Raw genomic sequence first — 12022 nt, 5'->3', positions numbered from 1 at the left:
AATAAAAGAAGTTGGAAAAGCTTGGACTTGCTAAAATAAATTTAGCAGCGAGTTAACTTATAAAAATGCAAGAAATTCTGAATTACAATGTGAAATAATAACAATAATAAAATATAAATTGAAAATTTTCAATTTATCATATTGTGAGATAAAGTCCAAGTCAAAAATTGTCCACTTTGGTGAAACTCTGAAATATTTAACCTTTCATCTCTCAAGTATTTGAATTTTAAAATTATTATAGGCTATATGTATTATTTATACTTTAAAATCATCTTATGTGAAAGGAAAGTTCCTCAATCTAAAGAATCATATGGAGTAAAAACCTGAACTCAGATGTCACACAGAAAGAGTGCATAACCCCAGAAGGAAAGGCCATGTGGTTAATGTGTTACTATGATTCATTGTTTGAACACTGTGGTGACTTAAGAATGACCACAGTAAATTCGTACAAATTACTTGTTTAACATCTCATGGACAGAATAATTACTATAACTGGAAAATACACCATCCTTAGCATGCAAAGCTGTGCTCTTAAAGGGTCAGTTCCCCCAAAATGTTATTCTGTCATTAATTACTCACCCTCATGTCGTTTCAAACCCGTAGGACTTTCATTCATCTTCAGAACACAAATGAAGATCCTTTTGATGAAATCTGAGATTTCTATGCAACTACCACTTTAACACTTCAAAAATTTAACTAAGCGATCGTAAACCGAATCCATATGAATTGAGTGGTTTAGTCCAAATTTTCTGAAGAGAAAATCGCTTTATATGAACAGATTTAATTTAGGCTTTTAACATTCATCATCTCACACATCAGTTGTGGCAAACTGAAGCTCAAGGATGTTTGCTTGTTGTGCAAGAACTAATGATTCATTCTCGTGTATTATGCAGCACGTTTGAGCATCCACAATTAACAATGAGGTTCGTTTGAGCTTCTGTTTATTTTCGCCAATCAATGTTTACATGTGAATTTGAAGCGTAATGGTATTGCGTAGCTGTCAATGGAGGGACGGAAAGCTCTCAGATTTCATCAAAAAGATCTTCATTTGTGTTCCAAAGATGAAAAAAAAGTCTGGTTGGAAAAACATGAGTGTGAGTAAATGACAGTTACTAATTGTCGGAGTAAAAGCAGGCAGCCCTTTCTAGGGTGAACCGAAACACACTATCAACTGATCTGACCTCCTCCACTGTGCTGACCTTTCCAAATATATTCTCAAGGCCCTGACCGGGCAGAGCAGTAAAAGCCTACCTTCTTCCGCCGTCACATGGTGCGGGGAATGAAAAGCCTGAAGAACTAAGGACCTGACCACAATAGATGGCACCTTAGGCACATAGCCCGGCCTAGGGTGTAAGATGACCTTAACTCTACCAGGGGCAAACTACAGGCAGGTTGGTGTCACGGCTAAGGCCTGAAGATCCCCCACTCTCCTCAGAGAAGTGGTTGCAAGGAGAAAGGCCACTTTAAGGGTCAGGTTCTTAGCCTCCGCCGACTCTTCAGTCGCCCTTCAGGCACCACCGCCAGATCCCAGGTTGGAACTCTGGACCGAGCTGCAGGCCTCATCCTCTGAGCCCAAAGGAGGAACCGTACAACCAAATGGTGCCTACCCAAGTCCCATCACTCACAGGAGCGTGGACAGCCCTAGTGGCAGCCACATCCACCTTGAGTGTAGACGGGGAAAGCCCTGCAGAGAAATGATCTTGGACTTGGAGGAACTCCAGCACTGAAGCCACTGAGCAGTTAACTGGTTCCACCTCACGCTCTCTACAGCAAGTGGCAAACACATTCCACTTAAGGCTGTACAGTCTCCTTGTGGATGGAGCTCTGGAACTGAGTAAGGTCTCTATAACATCTGCCGGCAGGCCAGCATCTAGGTATCTAGCCAGACGCACAGGTTCCAAATTTCTGGACGGGAGTCAAATATTGTTCCCATCGCCTGTGACAGACTATCCGTCCTCAGAGGGACCTGCCACGGGGGACCCGCCAGCAGAGCTATGATGTCCGAGAACCAAACTCGAGTCGGCCAACGAGGAGCCACCAGGAGAAGACTGACCCCTCATTGCCGGACCCTCTCCAGGACCCCTGGAAGCAGAGTAATGGGGGGAAATGCATACAGACGCAGCCTCGGCCATGTCTGCACCATAGCATCCAACCCCAGCGGAGCTGGATGCGTGAGAGAAAACCACAGTGGATAGTGGGATGTCTCTCAAGACGCAAACAGATCCACTTCCACTGGGCCGAACTTCTCGCATATGGCCTCCACCACCTCGGGGTGGAGCCGCCACTCCCCGGGCCTCAGCCCCTGTCTCGACAGGCCGTCTGCTCCCTGATTTTGAACCCCTGGGAAGTACATTGCCCTGAGGGACAACAATTTCCCTTGGGACCAAAGGAGGATGAGATGCGCCAGTCTGCACAGAGGGTGCAACCTCAACCCCCCTGGTGATTCAGGTACGACACGACCGTTGTATTGTCTGTGCGAACTAGGACATGGTGACCGTTGAGTTCCGGGAAAAAACTCCTCAGAGCTTTGTAGACCGCCATCATCTCCAGACAATTTATGGCCTCTCTTAAAGCGGCCTTCCATGACCACGCCCCAGCCAGTGAGGGAGGCGTCTGTTGAAACAGACTGTTGTTTTCCGGGAACAGGACGCTCCCAACACTGGCCCCTGGGGCAGAAACTGAGGTTTCTTCCATATGACTAGGGAACGAAGGCATCTGCTCGTTACCCTGATCATTCGGAACGGGTTCCCTTTGGGGGAGAACGCCTTGGTCTTCAGCCACCACTGTAGAGGTCTCATGTGCAACAGGCCAAATGGTATAACGTTGGCTGCCGCCATATGCCCCAACACCCTCTGGAAGTGCTTCACAGTAATGAAGTGGCCCAGCCTTATCCCTGAGACCATTGACTTCATCAGACTCACCATGGTGGGAATAGTGAGCATCTTGAATCTGAACCTCCTCAGAGACCGATTCAGATACTGCAGATCTAAAATAGGCCGCAGCCCTCCATCCTTTTTGGGAATTATAAAGTGACTGAACTGCAGTCTGTAACCTTTTTCTACAGTGCGCAGGGACCCACGTAGACATATTCGGAAGGGACTTCCATGCACCAAGATAAACTACAGAGGGAACCAGCCTCTCGAGGCTGACCTCGGGTGTTAACTGAGCCTCTCTTCCAACCCCCTGAAGCAGCTGACCGGCAGGGAGTAGCTGAAATCGGTGTGCGGACACGCAAGCTGCCCAGTCGCAGGTCTTTCTCGAGGCGACTGGAGCAGCACACGTCTGTGGGAAAACGATGTGGCCCGAAGCGTCTGTGACAACGGGATTACCACATTGTTTTCCCAAGAGTCCCGCGCGAGAAGCAACCTCGGTTGCCCTTCTTAGAAGTCCTGCCGCAGCTAGCCTTCTTAGCCTTTGTTGCCAGGCTCCCGGAGGAGGGGCTCTAGAGGCGACGCTCTCTTTCTGCCCGCTAGGGGCAACCTTCCCAGGCTAAGAGCGGAGAGGGAGAAAAGCTGCTGTTTTTTCGCCTCCTAGAATCTGTAAAGCTCTAAAATATCCTCCGGAGAGGGACCCTCATCTAGCTCTTTTAGGAGGTCGCCTGGTATGCCTAAAAGATGGATAACGTATGCAAGGAACTACCCACCTGCCCAGCCACTATATATGCCCTGCCCCACCAAAGCTGATGTATCTTGGCATGGTTTGGTGGGCAGTACCGGGGCAGTTAAAGATAGCTTGCGAGAGCATCTTCCACTCACGGCATTGTCCCATAGCCAGCCTCGCGCACCCCCAGCACCTTAGAATAATCTAGTACTGGGGGACTTGACACATGTGCCGAGTATGGCTTGTTCCAAGACTTGCAAAAATGGTAAGCCCTAGCGAGGCAACTAAACTCGACGATTCAGAAAGCGACCATCCAGTCTACTGGGCAGCTGGATTTCCTGCGTTTCTTGTGGTAAATCAATGTTTAACTTGGTAACTGCACGAGTCAGCAACTCTACTAGCTCCTCTTGGGCGGGTGGATGAAGTGGCGACACATGAGCTTCAACACCTGCCTCGATGCCAAACTCATCCAGCTCCTCAGAACCGGAAAGCGTGAGCATCGGGCCGCCCACCCTGGGTGAAGATGTCGCAGCACTGGCTCCCACGTGGAGAGGGAGACCCTCTGAACTGTCAGAGGAAGATTGGGAAAGTGCCTCGGCAGTCAAGGTCCAGTCCAGTTGTCCAGTGTGACCCATGATCTGCGATGTTGAGCCACCTCAGCGACCGCGGGTCTAGATCCACAGGGCTCACGGGCTGACCGTCCTCATTAAAAATGGCCAGCCATGAGCAAAGCACCCTGAGCGTCAGCTTATCGCAATGCTCACCAGCTCCCTCGAGAGCCGCCCTAGCATGCTGAATGTCCAGGCACTCCACACACAACGAATGTGTGTTCACTCCATACATGAAACGGGGACATGGAGGCACACACCGTCTAAATTCATTGCCAGTCGCCATTCTCACAATATATATTATTTTCTTTTTTGACAAACAACAATAAATAAACTCCCCTATATAGCTTCCGGGTATGCTGTCACATCAACGTCATGACGAAACACCAATCAGGATTTGAATAGTTTCATTCAGACTTCTAGCCTAGAAATCTAGACGCACCCTAGCGGCAGCAAATCTAATCTGCCCGCGAGTGTCGTCTAGCAACTCTCAATACCCTTCTGAGCTGTAAATGCCAAACTCTTGCCGGGCCAATCACATCGTCTATAGAGTCAGTGGGTGGGGCCATAATGACGACGGCCGAGTTGCGTTTGCGTGCTTCTAGTAAACACAGAAACTCTAAAGTCATTCTTAAAAAGGGAAGATGTGTTCAGAGTTTTGCTGACCGGATACGGCGAATGTTTAATCTATCAACAAGCTCTGTTTCACCTTTGTTGCTCATGTTGCTCTGGTTGGTTGTAGCGCTATCCTATCGCATGCAGAGGGAGTTTGAAAGACAACCGTTTATCCCGCCCCTCGGATTGAGCCCTGTCAATGAGTTTCCAGACCAAACATCTTGATAAGGGTTTGGCTTGTCAGGCTATCAGACTTCAGATACGCTGTTGCTAAGGGAGCGTCCCCAAATTTGTCGATCCGGAGCAGTGTGAAGTTCCCTTGTAATGGAACCAGCACTTGAGACTTATTCACAAATGATTATGCATCGAAATGAAGCGAACACATGTACATGTTAGGGTTGGGCGATGTCACCTAAATCGGCAGCTGACGATGTGTACAGTAAAACATTGTGATGGACGATGATATCGTCCGGGGGGTGGGGGTGGGGAGGTTAATACAAATATTTTCGTTTCGTTTTCATTTTTCGAACTACAGCTTAGATCGGCTCAAAAAAATCAAGACCGACCCTACCCGAGCCCGTGCACCCGAGAGACCGTGTGCTGCCCGACACATTAACTGTAATTATGAGCCCGAGCCCCATTTAAACCCGTCCATTTTTGAATACGTGGGCGTTCTGTCGAGAACGAGTCTGTAATGATTAATAAGCAGAGTGGAGCCGTGTGATCAGCTCAATAATTCGCAGGCGCGCACTCAACCCAGAGGTAAAATGATGTTATAATATTTAATTTATGTTTAAATATTATAGCCTAATATTAGTTTTTAATTTCATCTGATTATGATAGGCTAAAAGTGCAAAGATGCGAGTGGGTCAGAAATGATTTTGGTGGTTATATTCAGTTAAATATTAAGTTTTGTTTTGTAAAATTCCTTTCGTTTTGAACAAATTGTCTCTTAATTTTAATAAAGGTTTCTTCAGCCAATTGCATGTATTTAATTAATAAGAAGCAAAAAAGTATAGCCTAGACTATGAGGTCGCGGAAGCGATCGCTTTCATTGCTCATGAACTGGAGCACGTCTCAAATAAACTTAAACTCAGCAGGCTTGCCTCACAGACATGAGAAATATGTAGACTAATATGTGTAGAAACGAAAAGATTTAAATAAGCATAGTGCAGTGTTCAGAAGACACACGGTAAACAACCAGCTTGATACAGATGATCACGGCGATGGGCATGAGCGGGATGTTAAAGTTTAAGGGATTTTTTTTTAACCTCATACCGAATATGATCGGGTGAAAGCACATTTTAAACACGTAGCACTTATTCACACACTTAATCGTTCTCTCTAATGCATTCAAAAACATCTTGTAGTGCTTACCTGCTTACAGTTATCAGTAGACAGTATGTAGGCTAGCCTAGGCTATACAGTTATTATATTATTCTATTATATGATTTTGAATGAGCAGAAATCTGTTTTGATCCATATATAAAATAACTGATGAAAACGTTCATCTTTCCAAACTTCCAAACTTCCAAATTTGCACTGCAAAACGCATCAATGATATTTAACTTTTAATGCTCATAAAGCAATTAAGTTTGGCATAGTGGGGAAAAATGCACACAAATGTTCCAATAAACCACGTTGAAACTAGGGTCTTAATCTCCTATAGTTTATTTTTTATTAAAAAAAATTCAGTTAATGCAGGTTATAAACTGAACTTTATAGTGATATTTCAGAGCTTACTAAAATACTTTAGCAGTTATTAGCCGCAAATTTCCTCGGAGCGAAAACGGAGCGGTGTTTCTGATATCAGTGAGCGGCGGGGAGCGGGAGATGGTGAACCCTGAGCGGGGCTGGAGCGAAAGGATTCTTGAAGAGTGTGGAGGGGAAATTGCCGCCGCTCTACTCCGCTCACATAGCCTACTCTGGTGTCGACTCCCAAGACTCGCAGCCGGGCGGGGACGTGGCATCACGATGGTATTGTCGGTCAGCCATCACGATGGACGATGATATTGTCCATCGGCACAACCCTAGTACATGTCTTCCCTACGTGAGCTAGAACATAATTAAAAATAAATGAAGTATCATCACACATTCCTAATATTATGATCCGAAGGAAGCTTATGCAGCGGCTGTGTTCTTCCACAATATCTTGCTGTCTTCTTCCACATTGTTATTGCTGCTGCCGAGTGATCCTAACAGCACCATGAGTCAGTGGGCGGGGCTACTGAATTACACGTTCTGTAGAGGCGTGTTTCGTCGCGTGATGATGTAAGGATGAAGCACACCATCATTTTCTGGGCTTGGTGTCTATAAAAGCTTTTCTTTGACTAAAAAGGAAGTTCAGCTCTGAAAATTACAGAATAATCTTATATTACCATGACCTTTTATATATCAAAAGCTCAAGGGAAAGTTGATTTCTCAATTTATCACCCCTTTAAACTTTTTTCTGATCCAATAAAAAAAAATCCCTATCAGGAGTAATTGAGATTGTACCTGTACTTGGAAAACAGTTTGCCAAACATGGTCTGAAGTGGCATAAGAAAGACCAAAACTGCCATGCCTGCAAGGCATGATGGTCCGATCTCTTGCCACAGCAGACCAATCACAGCTGCGGCTTGAAGAGGCCCGACCCACAGATAGTGCAGAAAAATAGTCACCTGGGAATAAAGAAATAAACAAATTAGCACAGTTATTTCATAATATTAATGATCAAAACAAACAAAAAAAGTTTTCTGGTTTTGGATATGTACCATCATACCAAGATTTGTAAACATTTAAAGAAAAATACAAAGGTTGCCTTTATTTGATCATAAATACAATAAAACAACGATATGGTGAAATATTACCTTAAGATAAGCTTTGTATTTTAATACATTTAACATGTTATGTATTCTTGTGACGGCAAAACTGAGTTTATAAATGTAATATACATGATATGTGTGGAAACAGTGATGCATTTTTTTTGTGATTATGTGATTCATTATTGAGTGAAAATTTAAAAATAAAACAAAAAAAACAGCATTTATTTGAAACTAATCTTTTGTAACATTATACATGTCTTTCACTTTTTATCTATTTTATTACAAATTTAAGGCATCGGTGTTAATCCATTTAAGCTTTTAAAGAGTGGCAAAGAACCATGCTTCAAACAGCGCAAGAGATTATTTCAAAATCCACCACAGGAGCTTGAATTTCAAAGAGCACTCCAACCCAAGTACTAGCCTCACTCTGGACTTCATTATCCATAATCCTTTGCCCTGACTTATCAGCCATCATTGTTTACACCTGTGTGCCATTAGCCTTATCGCCTCAGTCTATTGCTGTGTCTCATTTCAGAAGGCTGCGTCCTCCGGAGGTCACATTCGAGGGCTGCATACGTCATGAGGCTGTCTCATTTCAAAAAATGAGTAGGACACTCAAAATGCGCTCTTTCTTTCACAGGATTTCAGAGTGTGCATGAGGTGTATCCTTCGCGCCCACAATTATTTGCAGCGCCGTTAACAACCGTCATATTCTTTTTTTATATTATATGAAAAAAACGGCACCACCATCAGATATACATGCAAGCGTAGATGTGGTGTTTAAATGCAAGTAGTTCAAGCTTGTTTTTGTTTTTTAAGCTCTATTACCTCAAACAGATGGTTGTGGTAAACAGGATTACAACTGTTTAGTGCTTTTTAATCATTTAGAACAGTACATTGCTTTCAAGACAAGAAACATTTCATAGTCAGACTCAGTTTAAAGTTATAAATAATTTTCATTCATATAACTGCCGTGAGAGCGCAACGAGGCTGAATGTGTTGGCATAGCAATGTGATACTTCCTGCCTGTGTTTCCTACAAAGTACGTCTCGTTTAATTCTAATTGAGGACACTCAGTATACTGCATCCTACACAGGATGTGTCCTCTGGAGGACGCAGCCTTCAAAACTGAACGAAATGAGACACAGCTTATAATAAACCAGGTTCACTCTGACAGTTTTGTTTTGCTACTGCTGACATCTCTGAGTGTTTATCCCGTTTCTGCTTTCCCCTGTGTACGACTTTGCACTGATTTTCTGGTTTTGATCCCTTGCTGCCTTCCTATTGACCTGTGCTCTGGCGTGAATCCATTGACTTGGTTTGCTGCCTGCCTTGACCACTTGCCTGTCCCGTTATTAAGCCTCTGCTTTCCCCTGTTCATTCCTGTTGTTGGGGACTGACCTCTGCCTGCTGACCTCTCTATTGTCTGGTTCATAAAGCTGAAAATGAATCCTCAATCTGCTGACTCATTGTTACACCCGGTAACATAAGCCCTTTACAGTAAATCACTTGTGCTGCCTTTGGCCGTTTTACCTGGAAATTGAACACAACAATTTTGTGACCACTGAAAAAGACCTGATTCAAAAACAGGAAATGGACAACCTGTGACCATAACACTTAAAGGGTTAGTTCACCCAAAAATGAAATTTATGTCAATAATGATATTTTAGAATGATATATATAATAATGGATTTTATATATCCTCAAACAAAGATTTGAATGGTTATGAATCAGCGGATTGATTCATGATTCGGATTGCGTGTCAAACTGCTGAAATCATGCGACACTGGGTGCGTTTACATGCACGTTCTTAAGCCGATTATGCCTAATAAGCCGACAATGAACATGGTCATGTAAACGCGGTAACCCGTTTTCTTTTATCGGAGTAATGTCATAAACGGGGTAAGCATAAACCAGTCGGAACAGGTAGTTTTTTGCCTCTTACCTCGATTTCGCGCTGCATGTAAACGCATTAACCTGCTTTCTGTCGGCTTATTGAAGTGCGCATGTTTGATTGGTGACAAAAACGCAAACTTAGAGCAGATTTAAATGCATCCAGACAGAACGAGCTAGCGTTTGCATGAAATAAGGACATATATCACAAACGCAGACTCTTTTAAGACCCAGAAATTTTTAAAGAGGTGTTCTCTTTTCTCATACAGCTGAAGTAGAAGAGGTTCAGTAAAAACGCTGCATAACTGCAAAAGGGATAATATGAGCCGTAAATCTCCCGCTGACACGATGCACGCTTATAACTAATCATAACTGACGTAACATTTGAAAAACTCAGAGTCAGATATACGGACATTATTGTTTATAAATAGTCATGTAAACGCAGTTAACTTGCGTTGTTTACTGGTTTGCATTTAAATGGGCAAAACTGGTTATTTCAATAAGCTGATTTTTTGGAGTTATCAGCTTACTGGTGTGCATGTAAACCCACCCATTGGCGATCCGAATTATGAATCAATGTCACGTGATTTCAGCAGTTTGACACGAGATCCAAATCATGAATCAATCCGCTGATTCATAACCATTCAAATCTTTATTTGAGGATTGAAAACAAACACGGAAGAGAAGACAATGCTGAATAAAGTTGTAGTTTTTGTTATTTTTGGACCAAAATGTATTTTCGATGCTTCAAGAGATTCTAATTAACTAACTGATGTCACATATGGACTACTTTGATGATGTTTCCCTTTCTGGACATGGACAGTATAGTGTGCATACACTTGCATACGCTCTCGGACTAAATATAAAATATCTTAAACTGTGTTCCGAAGATGAACGGAGGTCTTGCGGGTGTGGAACGACATTAGGGTGAGTCATTAATGACATATTTTTTTGGGGGGGGTGAACTAACCCTTTAAGAGAAAGAAAAAGAAGTTATAGAAATTTCCTACCTCATCAAACTTGTTGACGTCATTTGACAAAAGGTTAACAATCTCCCCTGTGTTGGTCTGGCCCATAGCTGTGGCACTAAGGCACAATGCCTACAAGAAGAAACAATTCCAGAGGTTTGGGGGAGAAATTGTGATAAGTTATTACCCTCAGCCCAGCCCAATAATAATTTATTTTGCAAGTATTTTGACCCTTCTTTGAAGAACCTCTGAATCTAGACATGGTATGCAAATATGATAATGATTTAATAATTTTTATAAAATCACTACCAATTTATACTAACACTTTAACTTGGCGCCACCTCAGCTCTAATTTCATTTAAAATAAGAAGAAAATCTTACCTTCCTGTAGATCATGTGACACATTGCAATGCGGATTTTCATTCCAGCTCTTTGGACATGGTAAAAGTAGAGGTGGAGTAATGCCAGACCCAGAGTAGAGAGAGAGATGCCTGCTGCATATCCATAAGCTTCGTACAAAGCTGCCATGTTATTGGGGTCATAGCTCTCAAAATACCGAATGAGTTTTCCCAAAAACACTGGTTGGATCAACTTAATCACCTCCTACAATGGGGAAAAGGAGACATCAGATTATAACAACGTAAAATAATTGATATGTTGTCCTTTTCTACATGCATATCTGTATATATTTCCCACTATGTTTTGATATACACTCACCTAAAGTATTATTAGGAACACCTGTTCAATTTCTAATTAATGCAATTATCTAATCAACCAATCACATGGCAATTGATTCAATGCATTTATGTGGTGTGGTCCGGGTCAAGACAATCTCCTGAACTCCAAACTGAATGTCAGAATAGGAAAGAAAGGTGATTTAAGCAATTTTGAGCATGACATGGTTGTTGGTGCCAGACGGGCCGGTCTGAGTATTTCACAATTGCTCAGTTACTGGGATTTTCACACACAACCATTTCTAGGGTTTACAAAGAATGGTGTGAGAAGAGACAAAAAACATCCAGTATGCGGCAGTCCTGTGGGCAAAAATGTCTAGTTGATGCTAGAGGTCAGAAGAGAATGGGCTGACTGATTCAAGCTGATAGAAGAGCAACTTTGACTGAAATAACCACTCGTTACAACCGAGGGTATGCAGCAAAGCATTTATGAAGCCACAACCTTGAGGCGGATGGGCTACAACAGCAGAAGACCCCACCGGGTACCACTCATCTCCACAACAAATAGGAAAAAGAGGCTACAATTTGCACAAGCTCACCAAAATTGGAAAGTTGAAGACTGAAAAAATGTTGCCTGGTCTGATGAGTCTCGATTTCTGTTGAGACATTCAGTTGGTAGAGTCAGAATTTGGCGTAAACAGATTGAGAACATGGATCCATCATGCCTTGTTACCACTGCGCAGGCTGGTGGTTGTGGTGGTGTAATGGTGTGGGGGATGTTTTATTGGCACATTTTAGGCCCCTTAGTGCAAATTGGGCATTGTTTAAATGTTGATATCATAGACTGTTGATATGCAGTA

The 12022-nt window shown here is 43.1% G+C and overlaps 1 protein-coding gene across 1 annotated transcript in view; it reads right to left on the bottom strand.

Moving 5' to 3' along the window:
• Positions 1-11166, bottom strand: part of LOC137093936 (ATP-binding cassette sub-family C member 4-like) — a 50776-nt gene extending 39610 nt beyond the window's left edge. The window contains exons 1-4 of the mRNA XM_067458993.1: positions 11089-11166; positions 10870-10997; positions 10531-10620; positions 7320-7483 (exon numbers count right to left, since the gene is read on the bottom strand). Of these exons, the coding sequence (XP_067315094.1) occupies positions 7320-7483; positions 10531-10620; positions 10870-10911 (296 nt within the window). The 5' untranslated portion in view covers positions 10912-10997; positions 11089-11166. The remainder of the gene's footprint in view (positions 1-7319; positions 7484-10530; positions 10621-10869; positions 10998-11088) is intronic.
• Positions 11167-12022: the final 856 nt, after the last annotated feature.

The sequence above is a fragment of the Pseudorasbora parva genome, chromosome 12 (assembly GCF_024679245.1).
Source record: "Pseudorasbora parva isolate DD20220531a chromosome 12, ASM2467924v1, whole genome shotgun sequence".
Classification (NCBI taxonomy): domain Eukaryota; kingdom Metazoa; phylum Chordata; class Actinopteri; order Cypriniformes; family Gobionidae; genus Pseudorasbora; species Pseudorasbora parva.
This window is presented reverse-complemented; position numbering and strand designations above follow the sequence as displayed.